General features: G+C 40.0%; 1 protein-coding gene across 1 annotated transcript in view; it reads left to right on the top strand.

Annotated features, from left to right (window-relative positions):
• The window catches only part of LOC137003875 (CD276 antigen homolog), a 92,608-nt gene that overhangs the window by 65,323 nt on the left and 9,707 nt on the right, over nt 1-17,578 (top strand). Inside the window, exon 3 of the mRNA XM_067364142.1 lies at nt 13,681-13,730. Within this exon, the coding sequence (XP_067220243.1) occupies nt 13,681-13,730 (50 nt within the window). The remainder of the gene's footprint in view (nt 1-13,680; nt 13,731-17,578) is intronic.

Here is a 17,578-nt window from a genome sequence, read left to right as displayed (position 1 = left end):
ATTGACAAAAATAATTATGAATGATTATGAATTGTCAAATAGCCAGCACTAGTCAGTAAGGATGGAAAATTAGTGGATGCATCAACATAATATGTAATGTGTGTTGGCAAACAATATAAAAACAGACAAAACATATAGGGCTAAATACATAACATTTTAAGAAATTGCTACAGCAGCAGGGAAGATGAACGTGCATGTGTTATTTTAATTTGTGTTAAGAGTTGCACAATTTTGGATAAAATGAGAATCACAATTTTTTTTTGTTTGTTTCTTTCAAATAGAAATCATGATGATTCTGAATAGATGACTAAACAAAATTGTGTATAATTTTTTACTAGAGGACAAAATATTAATTGCTGAAGTCTATTTAAAAATATTTAATTAATTTATTTAATAAAATGGGTTTGAATGAATGATTTAATGACTCACTCATTTGTGACTCAACTACTTCACTTGTTTTATTAGTGGATGAATCAATGTTTTTGAACAAATCTTTTGAATGAATCATGTCAAATACATTTTACGTCACTAGTGCCTCCTAGTGCTGTAACTATGTAATCTGTACAACCGTTATTTGAAGTGGCAAGTTTTAAAATGTAATTTGATCTGATTGAATCGAGATCGCTATCTGTAGACACCTTGATGTGGAGTCCAATCCAACAGATCGCTCTTTACAGCAGATTTAGTTCAAAAACAACTGACAGTTGTGACCTAAATAAGATTTTTCAGTTACAATAGTTAATCCTAAAATTCAACATTAGTAGGCTGACTTACTTTTTGCCATCAGTTGTGCGGGCACTCAGAGGACTCCCCAGTTCTTGGCTATTTTTTTAATCACTGGAAAGTCACTCTGAACGAATCATTGAATCATCTCAATTTGCATCTCTGAGCATGTGATGATTTCTTCATTTTAAAATGAGGAGTAATGATATTTTTTATGAAATGTAGTGGAGTAAAAATTACGATATTATGCTTTGGAATGTAGTGAATATTGTACTTAAGTAACGTTACAGTAACAAAGTAAAAATACTTTGTTACTGTCCACCACTGTCATTGTGTTTACACTCATTGGCCACCTTATTAGGTACACCTTACTAGTACCCGATTAGACCCCTTTTGCCTTCAGAGTTGTCTTAACCTCCCTGCTGAAAAAACAAACAAACAAACAAAAACAATAGAAACAATTACAGAAATCCTAATTGGAAAACCATTACAAACCAAAAGCTATTAAAAGGAACACTCCATTTAAAAAAAAAAAAAAAAAACAGGCTCATTTTCCAACTCCCCTAGAGTTAAACAGTTGAGTTTTACCATTTTCAAATCCATTCAGCCGATCCCTGGGTCTGCCGGTACCACTTTTAGCATAGCTTAGCATAGGTCATTGAATCTGATTAGACCGTTAGCATCTCGATCAAAAATGACCAAAGAGTTTCAATATTTTTCCTATTTAAAACTTGACTCTTCTGTAGTTACATCGTGTACTTAAGACTGACGGAAAATGAAAAGTTGCGATTTTCTAGGCCGATACGGCTAGGGATTATATTCTCATTCTGGCGTAATAATCAAGGAACTTTGCTGCCGTACCATGTGTGCAGCAGACGCAATGATATTACGCAGCGGCTGTGACCACCTGCTTGGGGACATTTGTGAGAGGCGCTGCGTAATATCATTGCGCCTGCTGTACCCATGGTACGGCAGCAAAGTTCCTTGATTATTATGTTTCCTTTGCAGTTTTGTATTGGTTCTGATGGTTCCATTACAAATTTGTATTGGTCCTTTTTTGCACATATTTAATGGTTTCCATTGCAGTTTTTGTATTGGTTCTGATTTGTATGTTTAACTGGTAGCTGTTAATTAGGCCATTAATTATTTCAACAATTTAAATTATTACAATTATACACTGTCCTTGTTGCTTAAAAAAAACTCAATAATTTTTCATTTTAATTGATCTAACAGGTTGTGTTTTGCATAGAATAAAAACATCAACCAGAAATCAAAATTATACATAGGATTGAGACCACTTTTTTACTCAGCCCAGCTGAAAATAAACATCTGACACAAAACATTAACATGACATTTTTATTACTTAATGTATTAGTTACGAATGTAAAAATGACAAGAACTATGAACTGTGTTTGTGGCTTCATGGTGTCCACTGTGGCTTAGTTCTGCAAAAAGAAGGAGAATTCATCAGGACAATGTACCTCTTAAACCACATTATTAGTACATGAGATTATCCATACATTATTTATATGGGAGTCCCAAAGAAGTTGCAAGAACTTAGATGTTGACAAAACTTCATCATTCTAAAATTCAACATCTTTGGCTGTACTTTGAGCAGATTCAAGATCTTAACAGCTGTGGACTTTGTCCATTAGTCATGTCAGGTTCATAGCATGACAGTCATCTGTTATTTAACCTTCTTCAGGTGTAGGGTTTAAATTATGAAACAGATAGCTATGGTTAGGAATACACCGAAATTTCGGCCGCTGAAAATTATCAGCTGAAAATGGCATATTCGTTTTTTGGCCAAAATAGAAAAAAGGTAGCATTTTTATTTTATATTTTATTTTTTGGTAACTTTTTGAGTGGCTCCACTTCCGAAGATGCACATCTTCAAAGCAGCTTTGGCCAAGCAGGTAGGTCTGTATTGGCACCCAGTTTGCTCTGCTCAATGTTCTGCTCTCTGTGTGCACTCTGGATGATGGAGGCCACTGTGCTTATTGGGACCTTCAATGCTGCAAAAATATTTCTTTACTCTTCCCCAGATCTGTGCCTCAATACAATCCTGTCTACAGACAATTCCTTGGACTTCATGGCTGGGTTTGTGCTCTGACATGCACTGTTAACTGTTGGACCATATATAGACAGGTGTGTGCCTTTCCAAATCATGTCCAATCAACTGAATTTAAGAAGACAAACAAACGCACTCCGTCCAAGGTGCAGGTCGATCAAGAGAGATAAATCTAAATATATATGACATTTGACTGCACACTCACTTGCAGAAAGTTTTTATTGACCAACATTTCGGCACAAAGCCTTTATATACCTTATTATACCTTATATACCTTGACAAAGGCTTTGTGCCGAAACGATGGTCAATAAAAACTGTCTGCAAGTGAGTGTGCAGTCAAATGTCATATATATTTACAATCAACTGAATTTACCACAGGTGGACTCCAAGAAAGTTGCAGAATCATCTCAAGGATGATCAGTGGAAACAGGATACCTGAGCTCAATTTTGAGTGTCATGGCAAAGGCTGTGAATACTTATGTACATAAGATATTTTTCACTTTTTTATTTTTAATACATTTGCAAAGATTTCAAACAAACTTCTTTCACATTGTCATTATGGGGTATTGTTTGTAGAATTTTTAGGAAAATAATGAATTGAATTTTGTTTTGGAATAAGGCTGTAACATAACAAAATGTGGAAAAACTGAAGGGCTGCGAATACTTTCCAGATACACGGTATAGTTTAAAGTAGGAACAGAAATAATTACATAATTATTAAAAAAACAGTTTGAAGCAAAGATATTTAAAAACCTTGTGTACTTTTTGTATTTTACATATATCCCCTTATTAAGGTAAAAAACATTATTTGAAAAATTTGCATTGTGCCCCTAAAGTTTTTTAATGTGCTACAATTATTTTCTACTTGTGAACACATGGGGAAAATGTAAGCATCAAGCCCTGAACCATGTATTGCCATTCAGCCAAAAAAACAAAACAAAACAAAAAACAAAACATACAGAGAAATGATTTTTTGGCCATATCACTCAGCCATAGTTCATGACTTATAATGCTTTAACAAAGATTTGTTTTTTTTAAATATGGGAGAAATTAAAAAAACGTACTTCCATAACCAACGCTGTGGAAAAAGTGGGTGGGCATTGTTGCAATCTATAATAGCCCCTTTCACACAGCAATCACGATAAATTACTGTGAAATTACTAGAATGACTTTACCGGTAAATACACAAATATGATGTCCACACAAGCTTTCTTCTGTTCTGGCTTTTTACCAGTTAGAGACTATTTACACATTGGTTATACTGGTAAACTTCAGTTAAATAATAATAATCGCCTTCATCTTGGATAAGTTTCTTACATTTATGTTTTGCAAAAGCACACAATACAGGCACATGGTATGCAAACACAATGTTTCATATGTCTTAAAGATATAAAGTAAATAAAATAGTCTTCAACTTTTTACAGAAACCATCAAGCTCATAAAGCTTAAAATATAACGTGCATATGCAATATTAAATAGTAAAATTAATTTCCATTTTGACTGAACACTTGCATGTCCATGTTAAAATGTTGTTTAATAAAACTAGTTGCATTTGCATTTTCCAGTGCGTTTTATTTGTTATTAAATAAACTTACATTTCACCAAGTTTACCCCTCATTCAAGTCCTCGGCCCACCCATGCCCATAGAAAATGCTGAAATCAATATTAAGTTATCTAAATCAGAGGGAAAGAGCATAGTGTGGAATGAAATAATGGACAAATAGCAGCATCAGTGGCATTATGAAACAAAAGGGAGGCATTTATATTCTATTCAAAACAGAGTGGATATATCTAGAGATAATGGTATGAGTAGGAGAGAACAAGTCATTTTAAGCAGAATAAGAATGGGACATAGCAACCTTAATGGCACTGTACATATTACAGGAAATGTGCACCCAATGTCATGAGTATGAGACCGTTGTGCATGTTTTAATATCCTGTGGGAGGTTTATTAAACAAAGACAAGAAATGATGACCCAGTTACAGAGTTTAGGACGAAGATGCAGAGAAACAAGGCGGGAGAAAATACTTATTAGGTTTTTTAAAAGAAACTGGATTGGACAAGAGATTATAGTGTAAAGGGAATTTAATACAGTAGGTGGCAGTAATGCAACAAACTGGATGCCAGCTGCTTTGAAACTCCAAAGAAGAAGAAGAAGTACCCTATCCCATAATTTATTGCATGCTGGTGACGACAGTTCTATGGCAGCCAATGAATTCACATATAAATGTAAGGGTGTGATTTAAGAAAAAAAAAAAAAAAACAGAGGAGGGGGATGTTTTACATTTTTTCCCACTGAAAACAAATCATAAACCACAGTGGAGCTATATACACTATTTTTGGCAGCTGTTACAGAAACATTTTTACAATAAATTTCCTGATTTAACCTTAACCTGGCATACACATAACACAATATCAATTTATAGTTTCAAATCCGTTAAAGGATTGTTAGGCTGTCAGCCAGAACCGGGAACACTTCCTATAACACCAGATGTACTCATGACATCAGAAGAAGAATGGCCTCTACCCTAATATTAGTCTCTCTGTTCATCCCGAGGTTTACCATAGTCAGCCAGATCCGGGCCGTATCCAGGTGAGATCGAGGACCTGCACATTGACACGAACACAACGCAGCCCTGAAGTATCAGCAGAAATTGAGTCAACTAGATCATCCACTGTGAAGGCCTCATCGACACGACAGCCAGTGGCACCGCTCTTCAACAAACCGTCCATACTGACATGATGAATACAATCTTCAACTGGGTACATAATTCGGCAGTCTGGAGTGGTTCAAAAAGAGGGCCCTTAAGACCTCTAAGAACCAAAAACACGTCCCAGGTAGGAACCGTACGGGGGCGAGGAGGGTTTAGCCTCCTAGATCCCTTTAGGAAGCGAACAACAAGGTTGTTTCTCTCTATTGACTGCCCTGCTACGGGAGTATGGGAGGCCGCTATAGTAGCGAAATAGACTTTAAGGGTAGAGGGAGTATGGCCCCTATCCATTAAGTCCTGAAGGAAGGACAATATCAGGGATATGTCACAGGTAAATGGGTCTTCGTTCCGGGCTGTACACCAGGCAGCAAAGACTGACCATTTTAGGGAGGCATCTGTGAAAACGACTTTCCTCTTGCACATAGTCCCTACAGCCACACCCTGTTTGAACCAGCGGGGGTTCATCCAAGGAGCCAGGGTTGCAATGCACACCAGGCTTGGGGCAGGACCCACGGTTTCAGCCAGAACTGCAGTCAGCGCATACGGAGTAAACCCAACTGCAGGGCTGGTGATGCTAAGCTCATGAGACCTAGCATTTTCTGAAACGCTCTGAGTGGCAGAGAGGTTCCGGGCATAAAAGTTTCCGTGAGCCGTGAATGGCCAGGGATCGCCCTGGCAAGACTACGTTCTTGATGCAGGTCGAGTCGAGAATTATCCCCAGAACGAGATATGTTGGCTGGGAGATAATGAGCTCTTTGGAAAATTTACACTGAGCCCCAAGCACTCTAAGTGGCTGAGGAGGAGGGACCTTTGTGACAGCAGCTCTGCCTCTGACTGGGCCCGAATGAGCAAGTCATGGAGGTAGTGGAGTATGCGTACGCCCATCTCTCTCAGAGGGGAGAGAGCCGCATTCATGCACTTCGTAAAAGTGCGTGGAGCCAGAGATAGCATGAACGGAAGGGCCGTGTATTGATACGCCACCCCTTCGAAGGCGAATCTCAAGAATCGTCTGTGATGGGGGGCTATCTGGATGTGAAAGTAAGCATCTTTCAGATACAGGGAAAAGAACCAGTGATCATTTTGAATGAGCGCTTAATTAGGGCCTGGTTCAAGCATCTGAGGTCAAGGATGGGTCTGAGACTGCCATCCTTTTTGGCAACTGTAACGATCACCATCTGTTCCTGTCACGTTCCTGCTCACTCCGGACTCCATTTCCCATAATCCTCCCTTGCCTATCACATGCACTCACTCCACCAATCACCTGCTGCCACATACAGCCTAGCACTCCACACTGATAACCACACCCAGCTGCACATCATTACCAGGACTATAAAGGACTTTCACACACACCACCACACCGCGAAGTCTTGTTTAACTGTTGTTACAATTCCGAGTGTTTTTCTGTATTCCCTGTCTGCCTGTTCCTTGTTGCCGTCACTGCTTGTTCCCTGTTTTTGACCCATTGCTGCCGGTCCTGATCATTGCCTGTCCCTTGACTACGATTCTGCCTGTTCCTCACTGTTCCTGTTTGTTCCTGTTTTGACCCTGCCTGTACGACCACTCTACTTTAATAAAACGCTGCACTTGGATCTCCAGCCTGAGACTCCCATTCACAACAGCAACGAGGAAGTATCAGCTGTAGAAGCCTGACTCGCTTAATGCCGGGGGAACCACTTCTATGGCTCCTTTTGCCAGCATAGTGTTTACCTCGGAGCGCAGGACATGCACATCCTTGCTCTCTACAGAGGTTTGGACCACTCCGTTGAATAACGGGTCCCTTTGAGCGAACTGGTACATAACCATGATTTTTTACACCCAATACCCATTTGGAGACTCCAGGGATGGCCAGCTAGGCCTTGGCCTGTGTGGCAAGGGGTTAAATCGATTAGAGCAATGGGTCACTGCGAGAAGACCCGACACTCGTAGTCTGGTTGCTATGACAGTAATTAATTGCATGGGCGCAGGAACTTGAGCGGGCCCAGTGCTAACAAACACATTCTCTCCAGCACCCGGAACAAAACGGGGTGTTAGGTGACATAAAAATTCATGAAGAAAGCTCTTTAGACAAAATAGTTGTATGAGTCTCCATTTAGTTATAAGGGAGAACATCATACATTACAGAGCTGTTAGCAGAAGAGCCGTCTTCAGAGAAGCGGTCTGTGAACGCCGCGAGGCAAGACTGACACTCTCACGGCGAGAGCGTCCATCTTCAATGGAGATGGCTTGCGGAGTGTGGCTGGAAAGTGACACATTTTACCACAAATACCAAAGAAATTGTGGGGGCAAGCTGATCAGCGGCGAATTTCAGCTACTTGCAGTTGAAGGCGACTTAAAGTCTCAGATCAAGCGAAGAGATGTGACCTGTGTCGCTGAAGGAGAATGAATCAGTTTGCCAAGGTGAGACGGCCGCTTACATAGCCAGATACCCCGCCCATTCTGGCGGGTTCGTGTGGGCTCAGCCGCGCCATCATTGGTTTGTTTACTTGAACTCAACAAACCAATGGCCGTGCACTTTCACTGCGTGATTGAAAGAGGCTTCAGAAATCGGTGAAAACGGGAGTTTCCCGTTGTGTCATGCCTAAAGGCAGACAACGCAGTACGAGTGTAATATCGAACAGGAGCTGGTGTTGTTGTAATTTGTGCTTGTGCTTGTCCTGGGACCTGGAGACGGGAGTTCTCTCAATCTGTCCCTGCAACTTTTGTTATCCTACTTTCCTACCCCTAGACCAGAAAGGGGCCTTCTCTTTTAAAATGATGTTTTTCTGAAAAATGGTGCTTTTGCCCCTGCTCTCCCCTACTTGCCTCACAGACATGAAAAGTATAGATAACGTATAGCGTGTCTACTTTAAAATGAACCAATTAAAATGGAAAACAAATATTCTCAGAATATGTAATCCATGAAACGTGTGTATAGGCGCATTCACTATTGCGCGGATGACGAGTTAGCATCATTGAATTAATTGCAGACAAAAATACAGAAAACATTAAAATGTTAAAGCAGTCTCCTCGCTGTTTTTCCCTGATGCATTCATAATCATTATTTCTCATTATTGTAAATTAAACATGTTTACAAACTAGTCAAAAGCACAGTCAGAAAATATTAAACTACTAAAGATATGTCTTATACAATGATGTTTTCTCAGTCAGGAAATATCAGTCCAAAGCCAAGTCATAAGAACTGGTTTATCTGGATTAATCTTTTTTTTTTTTTTTTTTTTCAATAGAATAAATGCAATTACAAATAAGAAAGTGAAATTAAACAGGTTACATTCATCAGAAGGTTAGATCCGAATGTACGCTTTTGGCTTTGCTGTCCCAGACACATTTCAACTGAAAATGGACCACCTTATGTTCATGTTTGTCTCTTTTATTCTGATGTTGTCTCATGGTATGTAGTCCACTTTTTTCTTGTTTAGCTAAGAGTGCTGAAGTAACACAAAATTGGCTGTGGCACATTTAAATCTTAAATCTGTATGTATGTAATGTTTAATACAAACTGGCTATTAAATAGTTCTGCTAGTGAATGTTTGTGAAGTGTCTGATGTGTATGTGCAGATAAAAGATGTTGAGAATGACTTCTATAGAAGTCTCCAAGCTCTGCTGTCATCAAAAAATCTATTGAGATGTGTCCAGGTTTCAGTAGTTTTACTGATCGATTTTATGAGAGACCAGAATTAGGCTGCAATTCTTTCTCTTATTTGTTTATTTAAAATGGAAAACAAATATTCTCAGAATATGTAATCCATGAAACGTGTGCATAGGCACATTCACTATTGTGGGCATGACGAGTTAGCATCATTGAATTCATTGCAGACAAAAATACAGAAAACACATTCAAATGTTAAAGCAGTCTCCTTGCTGTTATTCCCCGATGCATTCATAATCATTATTTCTCATTATTCTAAATTAAACATGTTTACAAACTAATCAAAAGCACAGTCAGAACATATTAAACTACTAAAGATATGTCTTATACAATGATGTTTTCTCAGTAAGGAAATATCAGTCCAAAGCCAAGTCATAAGAACTGGTTTATCTGGATTATTTTTTTTATTCAACAGAATAAATGTAACTACAAATAAGAAAGTGAAATTAAACAGCTCACATTCATCAGAAGGTTAGATCCGAATGTACGCTTTTGGCTTTGATGTCCCAGAGAGATTTAAACTGAAAATGGACCTCCTTATGTTCATGTTTGTCTCTTTTATTCTGATGTTGTCTCATGGTATGTAGTCCACTTTTATCTTGTTTAGCTAATAGTGCTGAAGTAACACAAAATTGGCTGTGACACATTTAAATCTTAAATCTGTATGTAATGTTTAAAACAAATTGGCTATTAGTTCTACCGGAAAGACTCGGGAAGCAAAGAACGTTTGAATACAATTTATTCAACAGTATGAATGTAAATATCAAAGAAATTATAAAGTTCTTTGGCGTAGTCCATAGTAAAATCCGGAGGGTAGCAGACGTTTGCAGATCCTGCCTGAAGATGAAGGCAGGGGCGGAGCCTACCCCCAATGCATGGACAGGATCAGTTTTACTGATCGATTTTGTGAAAGACCACAATTAGGCTGCAATTCTTTCTCTTATTTTTAAGATTGTCTTCAGTTTCATCATATGTAATGGCACCATAATAATATAAAAGAAGATGCAGATTTATTAGGATTAGTTCACTTCAGAATTAAAATTTACTGATAATTTACGCACCCCCATGTCATCCAAGATTTGGGGAAAAATCTTGGATTTTTCTCCATATAGTAGAATTTTTAACCACAAATGCTCGTCTTGCTGTGCTCTGAGATGTGCCACACATTACGTAATCACGTTGAAAAGGTCACGCATGTGTCCCTCAAACTAAACTAACAAAACTAATAACAAATCATGCAATAAACAATCAAAATGATAAGCAGAAAGTGGAAAAAAAACTTCACTTACACCACTCTGCCCCACACTCATGCTGCTCCGCACACCCCCTCGCTCAACAAACACACTAGACGTGAGAGAGAGAGAGAGAGAGAGAGAGAGAGAAAGAGAGTCTATTTTACACTCTTGCTGGTTTAGAGTTTAACCCTTTCATTAGTGTCTGCAGGATAAGAAATATCTCAGGCCTTATCTATTAATATTAAGTCCAATAACAAAATAAAGGCATATAACAAGTTAATCTGTAGAGCCCTTACAATATAGTTTTATGTAATTTATTTATTAGGTTATTAAAAATATAAAATGACCTTAACATAAATACTTTTGAGATGCAAATGATAAATTTACAATCACCTCAAACTGACCTATGACATGCTGTCACATGCAGTTTATATAAATTTAAATGATCTCATGGATGTGGCTGTTGTGGTCAGGGCCGGCGATTGCTATAGGCAAACTAGGCGGTTGCCTAGGGCGACAAATATGTTGGGGGCGCGGGCGCGGGCGCGGGCGCCCTATAGGGTCGCCGTTACGTTACGTTAGGCAAGTGCGCAGTTGATGAAGAAAATGAAGCAGTCTAATAAACCCTCCGGTGCACAGGGACGAAAACGGAGAATGCAAGAAGAGAAAAGGAAAACCCAGTATAGAGGTAAATCTTCTCATCTCAGCCATTAGGCCGTGTGTCCACCAAAGTGTTTTTAGCCAGCTGAAAACGCTAGGCGCTCTGCTTAAAACGCCCGTCTGTGAGCGCTTGAGAGTGCTTCAGCTGCACAGCGTTTTTTTCCGTTGAGACGCTTTGTTGCTATGATACGGAATATCCGCGGCACTGTTACTTATAACTGATTTTGCAGGTAATTTGTTTCAGACATAAAATGTTGACACAATGTGAAATACTTTGCTATGTATTTTCGGAGAGCAGCAATATTAATTTCTCATCCATGTCTTTGTACAGCAAGAATGTTGTGACATTTGGTCGGTGTTGTATTTGTCCCGCCCCTCCTCCACTCTGGGGGGGCTAGGGCAAGTTCGCCTAGGGCAACCAAAGGGCTAGAGCCGGCCCTGGTTGTGGTTCATGGTCATAGTGGCACCAGCTGGCTGCAGTAAATGTGGCCTATTCAAATGACTTCGACATATTGTTTTCACATGTACCCGCTTTTAATGCATGTTGCCCTTCGTGCACAGTTGCCCTGAGGCTACCATGGTGGCAGTGGTGGCGGGGCTTGGACCCATCATCGCTGCTTGCTGCTATATTTTAAAGTTTGTAATTTCACTGGTTTTACTCAATTGTAGGGAAAACACCCTAGGAAGTAAAATTAGCTCAAATGAAATATTTAGGGAATTATAAAGAGTTGTTTAGATTACGACCGAGCAACTGATTCGTCCAGCGTTCATTTGCTCGAGCCGTAATAAGCTCTTGTAACGGATATAAATATCCAACAATCGTGAAAACACTGATTAGAGCACGGTAACTTGATCACAGTTTAAGACATTAAATCATAAAGCACATAATACAAGACACTTTCCTTTTAAAATCTACAAGAGATTTTATTTATTCTAACACAAACTAATCTAACACAAAGGCACGCACACACACACATTCATACGCGTTGCAGTAAGAAGGAAATGAGAGAGAAAGAGTTTTGAAAGAGAGAGAGAGAGAGAGAGAGAGAGAGAGAGAGAGAGAGAGTGAGAGTGAGTATCTGATTAACCGAATTCCTATCAATGCATTTCAAGGACCAGAACGAACCATGAATCATTCATTTATGCACCAGTTCAGTTTTGGTCTGGAGGTACTTGCTTGCGTTGACTTAAAGGTGAATCTCCCTCGTCGTGCAGAGAGGGGTTTCCCAAGTCGATGATTGGTCCAGATCAGGTCCGTGTGGAACAATGAAGGAAGTCTCTTTGTCGCTGGAGTTGAAGCAGCAAAAGTCGTTGGTTGAACTTTGCGGCGAAACTTAGGACACGAGACTTTCAGCGGTAAAGGAAAATTAAGTAAAGAAAAGAAAAGTGAGTGAAGGTGGGATGGCTTGAATGGGCGGCTGGTCTGTTCTTCTTGTTACTCCATTGTTCTTGGTACTCTGGTCATGGTTTCTCTTACCAGAACTAACCAACTCCAGTTCGTTTACTAACCAACTTCTCTCCATTCACTATCTTGCAATATGATCATTTAAACTTAGTTGTTTGTCACACCTCTGAGGAGTCTTGGCCAATCAGACATTGTCCTGTTTCAAGAGGGCCTTCCTCTGCCCCCAATAAAACATAAGTGTCACATCCCGGTCTGTCTCTGCTTTAGCAGATTGCCATTTTAACATAATTGCTGTTAAATGGGATACAATACATTTTAAACAGATTTCATTCAAGTCAGGATATAGGAAAGGGGGAAAGAATCAAATTAAGTCCAAATAAGGCATACTTTCAGTCATTCAGTCAAGAGTTAACACATTTACATGAATTGTGAGTGTTTCTAAAGCCTAACTGTTTACAGGTAGTACTTGTGGACACATAATGCAAAATGTATGTAGTTAAAAGATGTTTGATAAGTCCGTTAAAATTGTTGGAACAATTTTGAAGCAGATTTATTTGTTCAACAGTCTCTTTGGCTCTCCTGTGAAGTAAGGAAACAAAAGGGTCTGGATTGTCTCTCTGTCTTCTTGGGTGACCCTTTGGTATGTCGCTTCTGCTATCAGGAAGCATGTGTCGTAAAAGTAATCAGCCTGGCTTTATCTGCAGACGGTCCGGAGCCGGAACCTCAATTCTGAATTAGAATTATGTTTTGAAAGAATCATCATTCATTTGTCTGGTTCGTCCACAGTTGCTACATATCCCCCCTTTGTTCGGCGATGTGTTGAGATGAAGACATCGGCGGACACTGTGGAAAATGGACAGAAGCAGACACACACAAAGCAACAACAAAACAACACCTCCATGATTGACCACTATACTGGTGCAGGGCATTAGATTATCTGAGTACTGATGGATTAAGTTCAATTTTGGGATTGTTATTTTACATTGTCTCAGTATGTTAATGCTTGGATCAAATTGTGTGATTTAAATTGTTTGTTTCCTTATCTTCTAAATTGTTCTAGGTTGTTCTGGTGACATCATTTGTGGTAAAAATGATGTGACCCATCATGGAGCTCTCTCGGGCTCACATTTGAATTTTCAAATGGCTTTCAGACCTTAGGCGTGGTGCGTCAATCCTAATGTCATGACCTTGACCCTTATGGGGCAGACAGGTATTTTACCTTATAAAGAAGAAGGGAAAGAGAGGAAGAGGAAAAAAAAAACAAAATAAAACACTTAAGTGTTTCCTGGTATGGCTAACACTACTGCGTGCATCTAAGATGTCATGTACCAGCTTAATGAAAGGTGTTCTACTTGTTGGGCAGATGGTTGCATGTTTCTTATGGTGAATGTAGCTAAGTCGATGTTGAGCTAGGTTCTGAAACTAATATCTGTCTGTAGGAAGAGCATGTTGGTGAGTATGTTAATGTAGTGTAGTGTAAAATGTAATGTAGTGTAAAATGTAATGTAGTGCAGTGTATGTATGGTCAGATCTGGTTCAGTCTGTCTTGCTCCCCCCTTTCTTGAAGGGCTTAGATGAAGATTGGCTCTTTGCATCTTGGACTTGGGATGAGAGATCATCCCTAAGTTGATGGGAGTCAGTCCAGTTAGGCAGGAAGTTCTTTGGCAGAAGGTAGGAGGAAGTTTGACATGGCTGTGCTGAGCTGTGGTGCAAAACTTTGTCTCCTACGTTGCATTCCTTTTGTAATGCCTTCTGGTTGTGACAGACTGTCTGACCTTCTGTGCTTACTGTTGTTACTGTTGCACAAGCATGGTTCTTGAGATGGGAACTCGTTGGGTTTATTGGTGGGTGATGAGTGACCAGAACTGTGTTCTCTGGTACTATTGAGTTTCCAGCGGTGTTTGGCTGCAAGAGGCTGCTTCGTTCTGTGCTGTTGTAGAACAGGTGGCAGTCATCTCCATTTGGAAGGTGGATCAGGTGATCACTGACCTTCCGTTCCGTCTCTAGTCATAACGAGGGTGACTGATCCTTGTGATCATCGCTGTTTATGTTGTTTGCAAAGAACGCTGTAATTTGCCTCATCAGTTGTTCCATGTCTTCTGAGGTGGAACTGTCTTGTTCTTGGGCGTTCTTGTTCTCAGTGCTGTGTTTAACTGAGTGATGCAGAGGTGGGTTCCGCCGTCGCTTACCCACAGTGGATGCATTTGAATGTGTTGGTTGGTGGACTTTGGCTGTCCAGTTTGGATCCCAGATGTTTCTTTCTGGTGGGTTTCTTGAGAAGTGTGGCTGGTCCCATGGCATTTTCCAGCTGTCGGTGTGGAAGCTGTCAGGGGCATGGGGGTCACGTTCTCCGTGTCCTTTATGACAGGCTGTGGCATTGTCATGCCACTGGCTGTCTTGCAGTGCACGGCTTGAGTCTTGGCTGCCGGAGTTTGAAATTGTGGCTGTTTTCAAACCTTTCTTTGAGTTCATCTTCTGTTTGATGTAGGCCTTGTGTGTCAAGTCACGTAGCTGTTGGATTGACATTGTGCTTGGGCAGGCCATGACGCCAAGATGGTGACTTAGTCCAGGGTGCAGGTTTCTCAGGAAGAGGGTTTTGAAGTTCACATCCTCTTCAAGTTCAGGTTCATGATGTGCACCTAAGTAGGCTTGTCGGAAACGGTTGTAGTAAGCTTGGGGAGTCTCTTGTCGACCTTGTTTGGTTTCCAAGGCGACTAACAGTCCATGTTCAGACTCTGGGCCTGTAAATTCTTTGATCAGTGACTCACGTAATAGCTGGTAGTTGTGCTTAACGTGAACAGGTTGTCGATCTAAGAAGCTTCGTACCTCTGGGCTGGATGTGGACCTGAGGAGATACAACCTGTCTCTGTCAGTCACATTGGGTCTCACCTCTAGGTAGAAGTCAATATCTCGGAGGTAAGTCTGGATGTTGTGGTTCTCCATGGAGTTCGGGTTGAACTGTGTGATGTTCTTAGCCAGCTTGTTAAGGTCTTTAAGGGTCATCTCGTGTGCAACTTTGGGGTCTGCATGGATGAGCTCTCTTTGGTTGACAGGGAAGAATTCTGTAGTGAAGGCCGGTGATGTTGTGGGTTGTGGCCACTCACTTCTTCCGTTGCATGGCAGTTCTTGGATGGGGGACTCTGTTGTGCTCAGCTGTGGTGATGCTGAGGGAGGCCCCTGCCTTCTTAACTCTGGTTTCTGGGTGTGAACATGTTTAAGTTCATTTCTAACCATGTAGAGCTTGCCGTTGGCATCGTCTAATTGTTGGTTTAGATGGTCCATTTCAGTGCTGTACCATTTCAAATGGTCTTCCAGAGCATTGATTTTAAAGTTCTTATCGTTAATGTCAGAATTGGCATTTTCTAGTTGGTTTACCAGGTGACATTGGACAGTCTTTAATTCTTGCTTGTCACGTTCCGCAACTGCAAGGGCTTCTTGGAGCTTGTCAACTTGTTCCTTTGTTTCTTGCTCCACAAGTTTGTCTTGAGCTTTCACCTTGTGCTGGTCTGCGCAGCGTTGGATGTGCATCAGCTCTCTCAGGAACTCAGTGGTCTGACGTTTGAAGTCGTCTAGGACTTTCACTTCCAGCTTGTCTATGCGGCTCTGGGCACGTGTCAGCTCCTCCTGTAGGTGGGTGATGTGCTTGTCGCTTAGTTTCAGCTGGGCTGTGAAGGCAATGCTTAGAGAATTGGTTATCTTGCCTAGTTCAGTGTGGTCTTGGTTCTGGCTTGAATCATGCGTCGGGAATCTTCTCAGAATTATGATTATTATTAAAAATAATAACAGTTCAATTGTCTTTGGCATGAGGCAGTTTGTAATGCCGCTGAGCCAGGCGTCCACATCTTGGGCAGTGGGGTTTTCCGTCTGCGACATGTTGGCACGCTGGGGAGAAGAGACTGACACAGATCTGTGTGGGGTGCAAGCCTATATGTGGTGGAACAGCTAAGTGTCGTTCAGTGAATGTACACCAATCGTGAAGTGTGATGGCTACGTGTTGGTCTCAGAGTGTAGACAGGTAGGCTAGTGATGAGAAGGCTTTGTCACTCAACTGAGTAAGAGAGAGAAAGAGAAAAAGTTAAAACAAATTTCAATAGATGAAATATTTTCTATAAATATTTTCTATTAACGAAAAACTGTTTTCAACTCGTGATGTGAGGACTTTGTCACTCAACTGAGAAAGGGAAAAGAGAGAAAATGTTAAAACAAATTGTATGTTTTTTTTTTTTTAATTTAGAGAAATATTTATTCAAATAAATATTTTCTATTAATGAACAACTGTTTCTAAAACTAAAAGAAAAGAAAATATATATATTATTGTTTATGTTCGCAAGGACAATAAGACAATAATAATGCTGATACCTCTTTTCTTAGTTTGACAGGATTGACACCACACACCTTCAGTTGAACTGCTTACCAGGGATGCTGTGAAGGCAACGGTTGCTCAACACTTGTCTCTGTTAAATGTTCTTGGAGGAAATATCAAAATTTAAATTGCGTTTACAAATGCAGGGAGTATGGAGAACACAAAAGGGTTTGATTAAAATCAAAAACCTAATGAATTGTTTCTTTGGAAAGATTGTGTTTCTCTTTCTTTAGAATTGATTGATGGTTCGTCCAAGCTTGATCCCTACAAAAGTGAAGAATAGGATGGAAGAAAGCAGGAAACACGTGAGGAAAAGGAAAGGAGAAGAAAGGAGACCAGATCCACAAATGGCTCTGAAGCCTTTGTCTAATTACGAGGATATAATTGGTAGTTGATGGACAACTAACCCATGAGAATAAAAATGTTAGTAAGAGAGGGTTGTCTCTGATTGGTTTGAAACTCGTAATAAGTTATCAATGTCTCCTAAAAAGGCTCAGGTGTGTCGTTCCTAAGCTAGAATACAAAGAGGAAAGGAAAAAATGAAAATAATGGGATGAGATAAGAAAAAGGGAATTAAACAAAGAGGTAAATGAATAAATAAAATAGAGTGGCTAAGTGTATAACCAAGAAAAGGAAAAGAAAGATGTAACGCAATAAAATAATGAACAAATGTGAGTCAAAATTAGGAAAAACTTTGGTGGAATAAGTTTGCTTAAACTTTTAAAGTTCAAGGCTTATTCAAACCTGAAGTAATTAGATCTAA

The sequence above is a fragment of the Chanodichthys erythropterus genome, chromosome 3 (genome assembly GCF_024489055.1).
Source record: "Chanodichthys erythropterus isolate Z2021 chromosome 3, ASM2448905v1, whole genome shotgun sequence".
NCBI lineage: Eukaryota > Metazoa > Chordata > Actinopteri > Cypriniformes > Xenocyprididae > Chanodichthys > Chanodichthys erythropterus.
The sequence above is the reverse complement of the archived record's forward strand: the minus strand, read 5'-3'. Positions and strand labels throughout refer to the sequence as shown.